Source organism: Hesperophylax consimilis, chromosome 13 (assembly GCF_061612785.1).
Source record: "Hesperophylax consimilis isolate HC1 chromosome 13, BYU_Hcon_1.0, whole genome shotgun sequence".
NCBI classification, from domain to species: Eukaryota; Metazoa; Arthropoda; class Insecta; order Trichoptera; family Limnephilidae; genus Hesperophylax; species Hesperophylax consimilis.
This window is the reverse complement of record NC_142848.1, coordinates 32,382,172-32,400,170: the sequence shown is the minus strand read 5'-3', so window position 1 is coordinate 32,400,170 and position 17,999 is coordinate 32,382,172. Positions and strand designations below refer to the sequence as shown.

Below are 17,999 nucleotides of genomic sequence, written 5' to 3'. Positions count from 1 at the left end.
AACCTTCATAAAACTTGAAAATCAACTTTGAAATTTGATAAATTGTTCAAATTCTGTAAAAAAAAACCCGTCCTAATTGCGTTCACCGTTGAAATGATGCATTTAGTTAATAATCCCGTCACATTTTGTTTGTATCTGACAGTTGATGTAGTTCGTCGTTAGTTGGATAAGGTTCTAACTTCGCCTTACCATGTTCTGCAAAGACGATTTCTCATATCTATTTAATATTTTCTGATTTTGAGGTTCCGTCTTTTGTAAAGTATTTTGTTTAAGTAAATTTTAAAGGAAAATGTAGTTAGAAACTAATGCAATCACTTTCAAAGCCCTAGCTGGTTGCGTGTGGTTCTATCTGCACGTTTATGTTCTAAAATGGTAAGTACACGTCCTATTTAAACATTTTCCTTTCAAATATGTTTCACTATGATACTTTACACAAATTTAAACACAAAATCAGAAATCGTAAATAATTTTTGAGAAATCGTCTTAGATGGAATGAGATGAGATGATACATTTGTATTTTCAGAAATGAACAATTTCGATAAGTAAGCCGGTATTTAATTGCCAAAAAAAACACTCTAGCCGTTGGACAATCTACTGTTTAACGGGTAAAGGTGGGATTCATTTATGTAAATTCGTAATGTATGTAAACAAGAAAAGGATGCGACAAGTTGTGCACAATTACCGTTTAAAATCGCACCCGTGTTTGATATTATGACTGAATTACTCAGCCATTTTTCTTAGGTCGAAAAGCACTACAGTAAATCTTTTAAATTAAACAAACAAACGGACTGCATATTTTAACTTCACAAATAGTTCTTTTATTTTTATGATGTGTAAATGATAATGATGATAAGTACGTTTATGATTTAGAGGAAGATGTAAATATTGCATAGGCAGTAAAAATATACAGACATGGACAGTAAGCCATTATGCAAAGTATTCCAAAAGTACCTATAGCTAGTACTGACGAAATCTTCAACAATTTTAACATCACTTCAATGAAATAACTCTATTCTAAAACAATACTCATTTATATTCACTAATACAAAACACAAGAAAAAACAACTAACGACATATTAGAAACACTAGAACTCAGGGTCAGAAACATGTCCAACAAGCAACTGCAGATACCTACGACATTTGGGCAAACAACCTTCTCATACTATTCATTTTATTTATTAATCTTAAGTTAACTCACATCGTCGTGTGTTCTAATAGTTTTAGAAACAAAAAACATCAATATTTGAGGAAAATATGTTTTCTCAATTCCTCTTGAAACTTAACCATCTTCTCAACGTCAGTTACTTCCTTGGGGATTTTTTTATACAGTTGGACGGTCTGGTACATGAGAGATTTCTGGATGCTTGATTTTTTTTAGGTAAATTTGAGTAATCTGAAAGTATGTTGCCTGTTGTATGCTGATGATGCGGTGCTGATTGCTAATAGTATGGATGATCTGCAGTCTCTCGTGTCTAGGATGAACGAAGTATGTGTGAAGAATGAGTTAATGATGAATTTAAGTAAGTCTAAAGTAATGGTGTTTGAAATAGAGAGTACGAAAACAGTGTGCAATATAGCTGTGAATGAGGAATACTTGGAGCAGGTGGATGAGTTTGTGTATTTAGGAAGTATGTTTACGAGAGATGGGAAGGCTAACAGAGATATTGAAAGAAGGGTAAATGCAGGTAACTCCGTTAACGGAGGACTGAACGCAGTAGGTGCTAAAAAAAAATTGCCCAGAGAAGCGAAGTTAGCAGTCCAAAATGGAATGTAGCAGTCCACAATGGAGTGCTGGTACCTACCCGATGTATGGAAGTGAGACATGGAACTAGCAAAGAAAGGGTGATTGTAGAATGAATGCTGTTGAAATGAGATCCCTGAGGCGTATCTGTGTAAAACCATGTTTGATCGTGTGAGGAATGTGGAGATCCGCAAAGAGTGCAAGGCTGATGTAAGCGTAATGAGTAAGATTAAGAAAGGGACACTAAGATGGTTTAGGAATGTAGAGCGAATGAGCGAAGATAGGAGTGTAAGTAGGATATATGATGCAAATGCAAATGGTAGCAGAAGTCGGGGACGCCCGAGAAAGACATGGCACGATCAAGTGAATCAGATACTGGAGTCGGGCCATGTCAAGAGTCAGAATAATATAAGAGTATGTATGAATGTGAATGAGGCAAGACGTCTGTGCCAAGACCGAGTTGTTTGGCGGTCCGTCCTCTCTGCCTACCCCTGCGAGGAAACGACGTGATGGTTAGTTAGTTAGTTAGTTTAGTTTGATTTTTTTCTTGTTGGTAATCTGATTTTTCTTGCATTTCTCGTTCCGTGTCCGTGTATCTCGTTGTTGTAATTAATTTTTCTATTCAGTTCCTTAGACATAATCCCTTTTTTAATTTTATGTATAAAAATTAGTAAATTAAAATAAATAGTTTGTTTTACATGTGTACATTTTGCGCTTATTCGCATTGCTTTATTTTGCAGTATTTGCATTTTTTCATTTTATCTTCGTTGTAGAGAAAAGGAATACTTGAACAGTAATTAAAATGTGGTAATGTAATTGTATTATATATTAACTGACATGTTTCTTTATTTACTTTGTATCGTATTCTGCGAAGAACATTATGGTACTAAACTCCCACTCTCATTCAATATCCACAACAATATTATAACATTTCAAAATAAAAAAGCTGGATAGAAAACATAGGGAGATCAGAAATAGATAATATACTGACACCAAATACAGACTGAAATCGAAACCACACAACTGAACAAAAAAACATCTTGTAAATATATTTATAATTATTTCATAAAAAAACTCTTAATGTATTTATAATTACTTCATATTATCGATACAACTCAATTTAAAAATATATGTAAATGAAATCCTCAGCACGAGAGATCCCAGTGAGGATATCATTATCTTTATTTCTCACAAAGAATTTTCTGAAAACACTTTGGACGTGTTGTTTTGGAGAATTAGAACAATTCATCAAATTTCAACGTTCATTTTGGGGTTCTGTGAAAGTCCTATTCAAGTTCTGTTATTATATCATTATAGGCTAGTTGCTTGACAGAACTGAAATAAAAACAGAACTTGAAAAATCTTTCACAGAACTTTGAAAATTTACTTTGAAATTTGAAGAATTATTTAAATTCTCCGGAACATTCCATCCTGATTATTAATATAGGGTAATCAAAACAAAGACACTAATCAACACGAGATCCAACTTATCCCAACTCCGCAGATTCCGTTAGAACAGAGGTTCCCAAAGTTTTTTGCCCCGTAGACCACTTGCCAATTTTTTTTTTCCGTAAACCCCCTGCCTGCCAAATATTGAATTTTCCTAAAACTATTAACGTCCCATGTGATAATCATTTATTTTTTTAGTAAAAAGATTCCCTTCCCTTGCCTGCCTAACAACCGGGTGGCGGTATAGTTGCTCTGTCTTTACATTGTGCAGACAGGGGCACCCTTGTGAAGAATATCTCAAATGATAATACCTCAAAATGTAATAACACCAAATGAAAATGAAGCAGGATAAGCAACGGGAATTTCTTTCTGTAGCTAGCCCTACAGAACTGCCCCTTAAGTTCTTTGTCAGTGCTTATTCCGGTCATTTCTTCTTGTCACATGTTTTCCGATTCTTCAACGTTCCATTTCGATAGTCAAAATGTCCTCAAACTTAGTTTTGATGTATGTGTAAAGTACATTTAAATGTTGATTGTCATTATTACCCTGGACGTTTTGCAAAAACAAGTTGGGGAACTAGGAAAATTCGCGGCTTCCAATGGGCAATGTTTTGCTTTAATATATTAATTCTGACGAGAAAAGGAACGTAGACTCTATTTATCTACCTCAATTTTTTTTTAATTTTTTTTTTATAGTGAATACCTCACAAGAGTCCCAACTGCTCCCGTCTGGAGCCAGTGAGACTATGGCATCCCCAATTGGGGGATGTTGTGAGGCTGAAGGTAAGTGGGGAAGGGAAAGAGGAAGGTGGGGAAGTACCTGGCTATTCAGATCTAGTCACTAAACACGGCTAAAGCCATTTGGAGCAACGTTTCAATTCTGAATGGTGGTCTTACACCAGGGCGATACTGGTAGTATCTTCCACTCTGGAACGTGCCGCAAATATACTATATATTATTTTAATTAATTAATTGTGAAATAACACAAATTAATCAAATAAAATTTATTTGCGCACGCCGGGTTCGAACCCGCGACCTTCGGAATGGTAGTCCAATGCGTTACCACTGGACTATGCCGGCCGTCAATTAACAACTTTACGAAATATAAAAATGCAAATATCAAATAAGTAATTTCTGATTGTATTATATTTGTGTTATTTACGGAACTCATAAATGTTGACTTGAGGTAAATGGGGGTCCGCTCGTATGTACCCCCATTTGAATCTCGTGGACCCCCAAGTTTTTTTATCGCTGACATAGACCCCCAGCAAGCCGATATCGACCCCTGGGGGTCTATATATACCACTTTGGGAACCTCTGCATTAGAAGGACTACGACATCACCAATTGGGATATGTTGTGAGATTGAATGGAGTGGAGGGAAAAGGGAAGTTTGTAACCTACCCGACTATTCAGATCTTGTTGCTGAATACAGCTAAATCCATTTCAAGTAACACGTCAATCAGCCAAGCGATACTGATTCAACAAATATAATACAATAATGATGAATTTGGACAAGAAGTAATCCCATGTCACAATCTATTTAATTAAACAATGAATCATTCGCAATTACCGTTTCATTGTTCTTAGGATATCTTAATTAAGAAAATCCCTCAACAGGACAATAAAGCAACTATCACCCCTCTCTCCCCTACCCTCTGCTTGCTCCTCTTATCGATATGTGGCATCTTTCCTGACGGTTTCACATTACCCCAGGAGATGAATCACCCGCCTTTCCCCAAACCCATTATATATCTAGGTACCTACCAAAGTACTGTATTTACCGCTAAATTAAATATCCCTGTCGAAGACTTAAAATAAAATTTATTATTAAATACTCTAAAAATACATACATTAGAAGATAGACGTAAAATAAACGATTTAACGTTCTTATTCAAAATACTTAACTCTAAATTCGACTGTTGTGAACTTCTGCAACTTATAAATATACATACACCCACAGTAACAACACGACAAAATACAATATTCTACAGCAGCACACATAAGCGTAACTACATTGCCCACTCTCCGATACAACGACTTCACACCATGGGAAATCATTACTTGGGTGATGTTGACATATTCAATATCAACTTAGCAAGTTTTGTGGATCATTTAAAAAATTTATTTCAACAATACTCCTAAACACATCATGTAAACCTACAAATAGCTGTAATTTTCTGTTTTTGTTTCTTGTGTTTGTATGACTTGTTGCATAGCTTTTATCAAATGTAATTTTATTCTTATTTTTTATGTTTCAAAGTATCTGTCAAATTAAAATTATACTACCAACCATGTAAACGCCCTTTGGGCGTTAAATAAATAAATAAATGCGATTTTATATGTGAACACCGCGTAAAATATGACATTCCTTTTAACTTTCCCGCAGCCAAGTGGGGGAGTAGGTAGTACCCAAAATTGCTATCCTCCTTATATTAGCTTAAATACTTATATACATATCATTTGAATATTTTACGCATTTCTGCGCAAATACATAACTTACCATTAATAATTGACTGAATAATTGGAATTTCTATACTAGTTTAAAAGCGCAGAAGACAGAAAAATGCATGGGGTCTTCGGAAGACCCACTTGGTTACAGACGTTTTGTTTGGCATCTTGGCCTGTCAAGAGTTAATGAACTTTTAACTAAAACACCAGAATATTTTTAAATTGCTTTAGTTAGTTTTAATAGTTCAAAATCTATGAACCACCAGTCACCAGTCTCAAAATACCTCCATTTTTTATCAACTGGCGCGTTTGTATGTGAGTCGAAATGTTTTTTATTCTTAAGATTAACCGCTTTTAATTTTGAATTTGCACCTGGTAAAATGTTAGAATTTTGTCACAAATGTTATTGTATTGAACCAAAGTGCAAAAATACATCTATGGCCACACCTTATAAACAATTTACCGGTGTTTACTACGAAAGGTGAAAGACCACCATCCAGAATGTTCGGTAACTAGAACTGAATAGCCAGGTACTTTCAAACCTTCCTTTTCCCTTCTACTTCCCTTTTTCTACCTCTACTACCTTCGGCCTCACACCATATCTCAATATATTTACGCAACGAAATGTGCTAAAGGTGTTATTCGGGAGATACAAAAGTGTTTAATGTATTAAAGTTCTACCGCCGACAGCACCGTTGCAATCTCTCGCCCTTTCCCATAAACGATGCATACAACAGAAAGAGAGATAGCAACGGAACTCTCCCCCAAACGACTGTAGGTACAACAGACGTCAGAAGTGCAGCAGATAAAAATGCACCGCGGAATGTACATCTGCAAAATACTGGCGACAGATGCATTTTACGAGCTTATTTGCAGGCGGAGACCTGTTATTACTGTTGCGCACTTGTCAGTGCATACTGCAAAAATGAAACACTGCAAATAAGAAACTGCAAGTAAGAATTTGTAAATAACACACTGCAACTAATTCACTGCTAATTTGTGCTTCACAGAGATGCTAAATATTTTTGGAGAGGACTTCGAGTAAAATTTCCGTACACGTATTTGGCGGAGCACAACAAAGTAATGCAAAATCGTGTTCTTATTTTGGTTTTAAAATTTGATCGCTTAGTTTTATTATTTAAGCCTTAAGGCGATGCCATACGTAGTAATGCAAAATCATATGTTTTTGGTTTGAAAATTTGGTCGCCTAGAAATGTTTCAGATGCTTTAATTAAATACTGCGAGTAGAATACATCTTGACCTTTGAAATGATCGAGTATTTTTTAGATAGGTCTTTTTATAAGCCCAGAAAAAAATAATGTATGAGGCCTATGAAAACTGCTTTAAAGTTCAAAATCTCCTACTTACGAACCCATTTTCGGTTATAATTTTATTGCATAATGTGGCAAATTAAGTTATTTATAAAATGATCGAAAAAAAAATTATATTTATGCCTGAACATCCACAAAATAAAATAAAAGGCACTTTTTGGCCATGTTTTTATCTTGCATAAATCAAAACAGGCGGATTGTTTTAAGCGGGAATAAAATAAAACCTTATTGCCATCTACGTAAGGGTTGTTATTGATAGCGGCTCAATTTAAAATATTACACGACGTAGTGCATCGCCTTAATCAAATACTGCGGTTAGAACACAACTTGGCCTTTGAAATAATCGAGCGTTTTTCTTACTGTGGAAGGCCAGACCCTTTTCGAGGGAAATCAATAATCGAATCAAAAATGAACTCTAATGTGTTTCAAGTGCAAGAGATTCTGTTTAAAAAATGTATACACTTTCTCATGGCGTACAGGTTTAAATCGCATATCAGTTTGGCAAATTATGTTATTTAGGAAATTTGCAAAATAAAATAAAGCACTCGTTTATGCAATGTTTTTTCTTGCATAAATCAATGGTGTTAAGCGGGAATATAAACCTTATCGCCATCTACGTAAGGAGTGTTATTGTAAGCGGCCCGATTCAAATGTTACTTTATTAATTACTACATAAAATAACTATTTCACCCGGGAGAGATGTAAAAGATTCATTAAAGCTGAATTTTTTTAAATAATATATTTTTTTAAATAATCTTGTACGTATGATGTGACGTTTACCGGAAGGTTCCGCTTCAATCTAAATATGCACAAATTATATGAATAACCCGAATTAAGAACCTATAACCTATTTTTTACATGTTTATCCATCTCCACCAACGTAAATAATTTGTTATTTCTGTACTAATTCTCTAAATCTGAGCGTCCCTTTCTTAATCTTACTCACCATACTTAAATCAGCCTTGCATTATTTGAGGATTTCCACATTTATCAGACACTTTACGTTTTACCACACATACGCCTCAGGGATCTTATTTCTACAGCATTCAGTCTACTTTCGTATTAGAACATGAATATAACCTTCTTATGTTGGAGAGAGTGCAGAAGAAATTTCTGAGATTCCTCTACCTGAGGGAGTATGGCTACTACCCGTGGCTCTATCCTACTGACTTTCTCCTGGGCATGCTCGGTATGAACCATCTACGGGTCAGAAGAGATGTGCATATTGTATCACACTTCTTCAAACTGATTCGTGGATGGTTAGTAAATCCGACTACCATGGAGAGTATTAGTCTCTATGTTCCTGATGGTTATCTCCGTCACCGACAGCATAGACTGTTTTATCTCCCGGCCTGCAGGACTAACTTGCCAATGGTCATGCCGGTGGGGAGAGCAGTCTTTCTGTTGAACAGAATTAATTCGGATATCGACATATTTAGCATCGGTGAAGCTGCCTTTAAAAGGCAAGCTCTATTGATGCTGGTATAGTTTATACACCACTTATTATGTAATACCATTTTACAAATATACTTAAAAACGAAATAAAATGTAATTTTGTAATGTTTTTAAAGGAATAAACTAATTGAATTGAATTGAATTGAATTCACAGAACTTAAAAATCAACATTGAAATTTGATGAATTGTTCAAATTTTGTGAAACAAGCTGTCCTAAAGTGAGCACATAAAAAATGATTACACTATGTACAATAACATCAACAGATCGGTTTGTTATTTTCTATGTAATCAATCATAATTTATTGTGGATTCAACTTACTTCACTCTGGATTCAATTACTTGTTCAAATTAATCTGAATAATAATCATTACCCTACCTACCTTATCTGATAAACATCTAATCAAATAATTACGTTTATCCAAAGGTAATCGTTATTATTAGATGTATATACTAACCATGATGCAATCTGTACTAGGGAACACCTTCTGCCGATAAGATAAACGTCCGTAACGTCGACTCGCAACCAGTCTGTCTTTTATTTTTTCGACTTTATGTCCGAGTTAAATCTTCCCCACAGGAAAAACTAAACCCTTCCACACACTTTTCCACAAATGATCATCTAGTCAATCCTCATTATGTAAGTGCATTATATAAGCATAATAAATACAAGAACAACACGTCAAATCACCAGAGATCAAATGGGAAAATAATTCACCGACTCCAGATATTTTTATATCAGAGGGTTCGGCTCTGTAGAACTTCTAACTGGACCTATAAATCCTGCTTATCCCTCAGTATAAATATTTAAAAAATCTTTCATAATCCTACATGTATTTAAAATGACTGATTTTTGCATTTTTTTATATAAATTCTTTGACAGATCTAATGCGACTGAATTTTGAATGAGAGAGCTAGGTATGATGCCAGTAGCCGAAATTACAAATGGTAATATTTTTATAGTCTGAGAATGCCAAATTCTTTTAATTTCATTTCCTAAACCTGTGTATTTTCTTATTTTTTCAGAAACAGATTTTTGAATATTACAGGAATTTGGAATAGCGACATCAATGATATAAGTTTTTTTTTTTCAATTTTGTCATGTAAAACTATATCAGGTCTATTATGACTAATCGTTCGGTTTATAAGTATAGTTTTATCATAATATATTTTATGAAATTTATTTTCTAAAACTGAATTTAGTTCGTATTCATAATATGCTACTTTATTACGGCAGTCAATCAAGTTATGTTTAATTACCAAACTTTGGTGATCTTATCGTATATATTTTATATCTTATCTTATCTTATCTTATCTTATCTTATCGTCTTACATTATTATTTTGATGACAGATAATATTTTTATTAATTGCACTCGTCATGTGCACAGGATCACTTGTTTAGATTCAGTATACTTTCAGACTGGCAGTTCGCAGTTCGCAGTGTCATTAAGCCAGGGAGGCTGCGAATACAAATAATAATATTCCCCGAAAAACTAGGGCGGGAAACCGGAAGTTTCCCCTTAGGAAACACACCATTAGGCTAACGTTTCCACTTTCCAGAGGGGTGGAGGCTGTAGCAGAGGAACCTAGGGGAAGAGATGATAGGAAGAGATAAGAGTATCCTTGCCAAGGACGGGAAATGAGAAATAAATCAAGAAATCCGTATATTATAACAAAAACGGCACATTCATATGTACATAAGTCAGGTTATTATTTTTATTATGAAAGGACTTTATTATTGACACATCCTTCGAACTGACAAAAATGTTATTTTTCATAATAAAAACTTTTTTATGATTACAATAATTTTTTCCAATCTGTTCACACGTAAAATTTATTTGGTAAATTTGTCGTATTCCGCTGCATGCAAATGCTCTTTAAAAGAACAACACGTGATTTCAACTTAAATATCTAATGGAGACATCTATGTATTTTGGGGGTTTAAGTTGACATGAAGAAAATATGTTTTTAGGGTGTTAGTGTGGGTTATTTTAATAATTTATGCGTATTTTCTAACCTTCAAACTTAACTTTGATTGAGAAAAATGGAACTTTAATGCAACTTTTTCCGTCTCCCAACACATAAATATATATTTCTAGTAGTTATTTATGAAACCAAGTGCTATTTATATATTTTATTAAGCGTGCAGCAGAATTCGACAAGTTAATAATTTATTTAAGCGTATTTTTTCAAAAATTATTTTTACTAAAACTATCTTGAGCTATAAACCTGATGGATTCTTACTTTTTTCCAATTTGTTAGTTGTTCGATTTATAGTGTACACAACGGTTAACATGAAAAAAGAAAACACAAATAATAAATACCAACCATCACATAACTGCTTACAATATGTAAGAATAAAACGGTTCCGTGATAACTCAACATATTTAAAAGTGATATAAAGTCTTTAAAAGTGATGAAAAAAACTCACTTATAAACCTTGCCTCCTAGTTTTTCCAATTATTGTTGATTGAAGTACTAGTACATATTAAATTATTTGGCGTTTTGGAAATAAGCCGACGTAGCTCAATGGTCCAGAGCATCTGACCGGACATCAGAAGGTGCGGGGTTCAATTCCCGTCGGCGGCATTTATTTTTACTCGGGAGATATTTTCAATTTGTATGTATATTTCAGGCGACTAATTATTGCTTATAATAATTTGTTATCCTTTGTGCTATTCATGAAACCTTGTCTTATAAACATTAGTTTATATAGTCGACAAATTTGCTTAGAAGGTTCAGAAAAGATTAAATTGGTTCTTTGGAAAGGAATATGGAAAGTTTCAGGTTTTTTTTTATTATACGATGTTTCTGAGGCTGTTATGTGAATTTAATGTTATATATATTATTTAGTTTGATAGAGCCACGAGTGTGATTAATTCATAATCCGTCAGATATAAGTAGGTAACTTTATAATCTTCCACAAAAAACAACCCATTTTCACACATTAATTTCATTTCATAATTCATTCAATCAATTTTGATTCTTTCTTCCAAATCTAATTAGATCATTTAATTCTTCTTTATGTGCGAATTTTTGATCGCGCTTTGGATAAAAATTATCTCCACGATTATTGCAGGATTTTTTCATGCGGAGAGACATTTTTTGAAAGCTGATTGACGCCCCTAGAATTTAATTACCCTTCCAGATTGTTAAACGTACCGGAAATTCTCTTTTTTTTGATGGCGAATAATTACGCTGAAATCTGAAAGACAGATTATGATTAAAATAATATTTTACTAATTCCAGCTCCGCGAATAACATACCATCGTAATTCTGGGACGATTGAGATTAACCCGATAACTTTTCAAAATTTCATTCGTTAAGGGCCTACAATCCCGTTTTTAACCGGATTATAAATAATTTCAAGAGATTCTCTATGAGGAATACTCTTTCTTATGTTCAAATTAGAGTTATTAAAAAAATATTGCCATTGGATAAAACTTTTTTAAAACATCGCCATTGGGATGATTTTTCACGAAATCTACATATATCTTTCAAAATTATAAAGAAGATAGTCTGTAGGTGACTTTATTTTGTATACAAATGAACAGTTTTATTCCGAGATCGATCATATTTTGTATACCTTGAAAACATAAGGAAGGTCACTGTCGTATATGAGAAATCGAAACATGAGGAAGGTCACTGTCGTATATGAGAAATCGAAACATGAGGAAGGTCACTGTCGTATATGAGAAATCGAAACATGAGGAAGGTCACTGTCGTATATGAGAAATCGAAACATGAGGAAGGTCACTGTCGTATATGAGAAATCGAAACATGAGGAAGGTCACTGACATATATGAGATATCGAAAAACCCCCCTAAAGTCCGAATACTTCAGCTGGTGCAGTTATTATTTTTATTAAAAATTTGTTTGTCTTCCTTCCAGTTGACCAGACGTAACCATGGCTGACGACGCCATAGCGGAGACGCAACGACGGTGGAACCGCAAGACCGGCGTCCATGGCTTCCTCAGACGAAACCTACTCACCATCATGACCATCTGCGGTGTGGTATTTGGTACCATCACCGGCTCCTGCCTCAGGGCGTCCCAGGGAAAGTGGAGCGAGCGCGACGTCATGTACCTCCAATTCCCCGGAGAACTGTTTTTGCGGATGCTTAAATGTCTTATCATTCCGCTCCTTGTGTCTTCCGTGATCTCTGCCATCGGGTCTCTGGACCTCAGCATGAGCAAGAAGATCGGAGCCAGGGCTATCTTGTTCTACATGACGACTACTGTGTGTGCTGTGATACTTGGAATCATCCTGGTGACGGTCATCAGGCCGGGAGTCGGTGCGAGGGCATCTACTAGTTCTAAGGCGTCCACGCCCAGGGATGTCTTGACGGCAGACACGCTGCTTGATCTCATAAGGTAGGCTTCATTCTATCTATCGTTTGGTATAATGTTTTATTTTATCGTCTGCTCCTTAAATTGCAAACCAATAAGTTTAATACAAATAAGAAATACTATGTAAGACGCAAAGATACAAGATTACAAAGATTTGTCAAATTTCGAAGGAAATAAATTGCAGGCAGTGGTTAAAATATGGTCACTGAGGCGAGAATCTTTCAAAAATAGGATGTCCTTTTTGAATCTCTCGTCACTGACGCAACAAATGGTCTATATTATTATGCGAAGACATTTGGTTTAGGAGCAAAATATTCCTCCCCACATGCAAGAAGAATGAGAATCAGGAAAGAAAGAAAAAGATCATATGTGCAAGAAGAATAATCGATGATGACGCTGTTTAGATAATCATCAGGGACATATGGACCTAAGCGTTCCAAAATAGCTGAATTCTCTACACAGCCTTGCAGCAGTCTAAAATCTAGCAGTCTGCGGACTAAGGGGACTCACCACCACAGAGTACAGTGTAAAAAGATCCCGACAAGTCAGGTGACAAATTCAGATTTTTTTGCAGACTGGCGTACCAGAAGTACACCGTACTGGAAGTTTACTTTCATACATAATTCTTCATAAATAATATGTAGTTCTGGCTTAAAAGCTGGTCGTTCGTCGGTGGGTACTCGGTGGGTAGTAAGCTTTGCTATTGATACATATTTTGTTGGTATGACACGCTGTGGATTCTGATTACCTCTTATCTGACGTAACATATTGTCTACAACTTAGTCCCTAGTTAACATTGATATCTGCATTGATATATGAAGCACAAACTAGAAACTAGACTCCCTAGTTAACAAAATGTTCATCTTTCACATGAATGTAAACAGATACATTTTGTTGTTGTTGTTATAATCAGATGCATAAACTTTTTATGCCACATTGATTCTCTAAGAATGAATCAGATGTACGAACGTTTTATGCCACATTGACTCTCTAAGAATGAATTAGATGCACAAACGTTTTATGCCACATTGACTCTCTAAGAATGAATCATATGCACAAACGCTTTATGCCACATCGACTCTCTAAGAATGAATCAGATTCACAAACGTTTTATGCCTTATTGACTCTTTAAGAATGAATCAGATGCACAAACGTATGCCACATTGACTCTCTAAGAATGAATCAGATGCACAAAAGTTTTATGCCATATTGACTCTCTAAGGATGAATCAGATGCAAAAACGTTTTATGCCATATTGACTCTCTAAGAATGAATCATTTCGTTAGTTTTCCGAATAATAACATATTTTTATACTATTTTACTGAATGTGACCTTGCAAATATCTTAATAATAAAGTTCTTGTGAAAACAACTTAATCGCTTTTGTACTGTTTGTCTGCAATAAACGTAGCGTAGTTATTGTTAATAATAATTGCGTACAACGTACCCATTAATAATTGTATTTCTTGGGAACCGTTTAACGATGTTAACGTGTGTTTCTGTGATATTGTCACGAAGTGGCACACGATAAAATATGCTATCGCTGTTTTTTAATGGGTTAAAAAGATAAGGTATTTTTATGAATAAATTACACTATTCTCATGAAGTACATAGCTCTGTACTCTCGTCTTAATATGAATTCGAGAATATTATAAAATAATTTATTTCGTTCCTGTGTATATGTTTTTAACACTCACAAAGCCCTTATCGCCACAGTTCTGCCACTGAGGACCGGTTCTTCAGTTTGCTTTTTAGATAGGTTTCCTGACAAGCTTAAGCTTGGAAACAAGCTTAAAAAGTAACTGAAATATCGGCTCTAATAGGTCATGCATTCTTGAGAAAATCTTCCATGTATTCCGGATAAACATATTCAACCATTCAAAACACATCAGGGGAAATTTCCAAGAATTCTCGAAAAAAAATCCACGAATTTTTGGGGGAAATATACAAGCATTCTTGAGAAAAAACGTCCACGCATTCCTGAGAAAAATATCCAAACATTCTTGAATAAAAACATCCATGCATTCTTGGGGGAAATATCCAAGCATTCTGAAGAAAAAAATCCATGCATTTAGGCGAAAATATCTTAGCATTCTGAAGAAAAAATTCCATGCATTTAGGAGAAAATATCTTATCATTCTGGAAAAAAATTCATGCATATAGGGGAAAATATCCAAGCATTCTGGAGAAAAACATCCAATGCTTTTTAGGGGAAAATATCCAAGCATTCTGGAGAAAAATATCCAAGCATTTAGGGGAAAATATCCAAGCATTCTGGAGAAAAACATCTATGCATTTTAGGGGAAATATTCAAGAATTCTTGAGAAAAAAATCCACGGATTCTTGATAAAATAATATCGAAGTCTTCGTGATAAAAATGTTTTCAGCAGATATCCATACTTTCCATGGGTTCTTGCAAAACATCAATGTTTCTAAGTAATCTTAAATATAATGAGTTTACTAAATAATATTACGTCTTCCTTATTCCTGTGTACCAAAAAGGACGAAGTTCAATATTGAATATATGCAGACATAATAATAACATTGTTTGTTTTGTATTCGCGTCGCTAGAAACAAGAAGTTTTTTTATCAGAATTTTTTTTTTTATCTCTTGATGTTTTTATGACGTAATTCATTTTAATTATAGAAACATTTTAAAACAAACTAATTCATAAAACCGCTAACAAATATTTGCCGTTGATTTTTATTTCTAAGTATATTTGCTTAACATTTTGGTGGAATAATATTCTTTTATGAGATTTAGTAAGAATTTTTTTATTCTTTAGGAATCAAGCAGTTATTTATTAAATAAATATCTGTACTCTGCCACGCATTGCTGCAGCTCACTCACGTGCAGATAGAGTAACAATAGTGCGAGTAGCTTTTACATCCACCAATTTTATTTTTATTTTTTTATGTGACACCTCACAAGAGTGTCTCTGCCTGTGCAGTGTACAGACATGGGAACTATGTCACCACCCGGTTGGGCGGCGTTGTGAGGCGGAATAAGGTAGGGGCTGTAGGAAGGGATTTGTTAATGCGGGCCTTGAAGAGGCTCGGATTATAGGAGGGAGGAAAAACAAATGCCGGTAGCTCGTTCCACATACGAGCCGACTTACACAAAAACGAGTCGTAAAAACGGCCCGTTCTCATGAAGCCAACGTCAACCGTGAACGAGTGTTCAGTTCGTGTCCGTCGAGTTTCGCGCACGTGCACCGGTGCATCAGCAATCAATGCTGCTAGCTCCTTGGAGCAGGCTCCATTGAAATACCTGTAGAACAGACACAGCATGCCTACATTGCGTCTATGCATTAGAGAAGGCAATCGGTCTGTTAACAACGGGTTGTCAATCAGACGGATCGCTCTCCTTTGCACAGATTCAAGCAGGTTTATCAAGTATTTTGGGGCACCAGCCCAAAGGTGGCTCCCAAATTCAATAGTTGGGCGGACTTGAGACTTGTACAGGGTCAGCAGCTGGTCACTGTTGAAGAATCTCCTAGCCCTGTACAAGACGCCCAACTTTTTGGAGGCCTGATTTACTCGGGCTTCTATGGATCCCCGATACTTGAGCTGGTCTGATATAGTAACTCCAAGCATTTCAATGGAGTCTTTATTGGGGAGAGTGCTCCCATCAAATTGCACCAGACAGTCATTGATCTCCCTCTTTGCCGAAATCAGACACGCTTGGGTTTTTGAGACGTTGAAACTGACCAAGTTGGCCTTACCCCAGGCACGAACCATTTCGAGGTGGTGGTCAATTTTTTGCTTCAAAACTTTCCGAGCTGTTCGGACATCATAGGTGGAAGGGGGCCTGTCAAAAATATAACCCTCGTGAATGGCGCTGTTTTTCAAAAAACGTGTTGCCAAAACAGATTGCGCTGTTTTTTTTTCTTTAAAGCATATTTTTATCCGTCACAGGTGACATCTATTTAATATATTTTATACAGTATATAAAAACACACGCATATTCGAATGCAACGTTGTGTCAAAATTTCAAAGCAATCTGAAAAACTAAACACTTCCACACACTTTTCCACAAATGATCATCTAGTCAATCAACATTATGCAAGTGCATTATATAAGCAAAATAAATACAAGTCCTCCATTAAACAAGTACAGTTTCCGCTTATAATGATGATAATCAGGAGAAATACAAATTTTGTTAAATATTCGTAACAATCAATATCGGTCTGTCTTTTGTTTTTCCGACTTTATGTACGGGTTAAATCTTCCCCACAGGAAAAACTAAACCCTTCCACACATTTTTTCACAAATGATCATCTAGTCAATCCACATTATGCAAGTGCATTATATAAGCATAATAAATACAAAACAATACAAGATCAACACGTCAACTCACCAGAGATCAAATGGGAAAATAATTCACCGACTCCAGATATTTTCATATCAGAGGGTTCAGCTCGGTAGAACTTCTAACAGGGCCTATAAATCCTACTGATCCCTCAACATAAATATTTAAAAAATCTTTCGTTATCCTACATGTATTTAAAATGACTGATTTTTACATTTTTATATTTAAATTTTTTGATAGATCTAATAAGCCTAAATTTTTAATGAGAGAGCTAGGTATAATGACATTATATATATTTATATAGATTTGAATTGTGTAACTTTGTATTCAGTTTGTAGAAATAATATTTATCTATAAATAATACTACTATGTACAGTTACATTGTACCCATTGAATAACTTCCTGGTTGTATAACTCCTAATAATATATTTTGTATAACTAAATCTGAAATATTATGTTCCTCATTATGTTATCTTTTAATGTGAGTTGTTTATTGCCCGAATAAATTATCTGGATCACCTGTCCTTGGTTCAGGGCCGAACCTAAAACATTAAATAATGACTCGAATACTACATAACTGTCCTGAATTGTCAAACAGAATTGAATTGAATGTACCCACGATTTGTGCAATCTTTTTAATGAAAAACACTAAGGACAGATTGTTTGGGAGGATTTGTAAAATTCATCAAATTTTAACTTTCTGTGAAAGTCCTCTTCATGTTCTGTTAATATATCATTATTGGCTAGTTGCGTTACAGAACTGAAATAATAACAGAACTTGAAAAGATCTTTCACAGAACTTGAAAATGAACTTTGAGATTTGAAGAATTGTTCATTTTCTCCGAAACTACCCGTCCTTTGGACGGGTTAATCCATAGATTTTGAACAATTCATCAACTTTCAAAGTTTATTTAC

The 17,999-nt window shown here is 34.9% G+C and overlaps 1 protein-coding gene across 1 annotated transcript in view; it reads left to right on the top strand.

Moving 5' to 3' along the window:
- Eaat1 (Excitatory amino acid transporter 1) overlaps positions 1-17,999 on the top strand; it is a 144,119-nt gene that overhangs the window by 46,096 nt on the left and 80,024 nt on the right. Inside the window, exon 2 of the mRNA XM_089639017.1 lies at positions 12,315-12,797. Within this exon, the coding sequence (XP_089495143.1) occupies positions 12,331-12,797 (467 nt within the window). The 5' untranslated portion in view covers positions 12,315-12,330. The remainder of the gene's footprint in view (positions 1-12,314; positions 12,798-17,999) is intronic.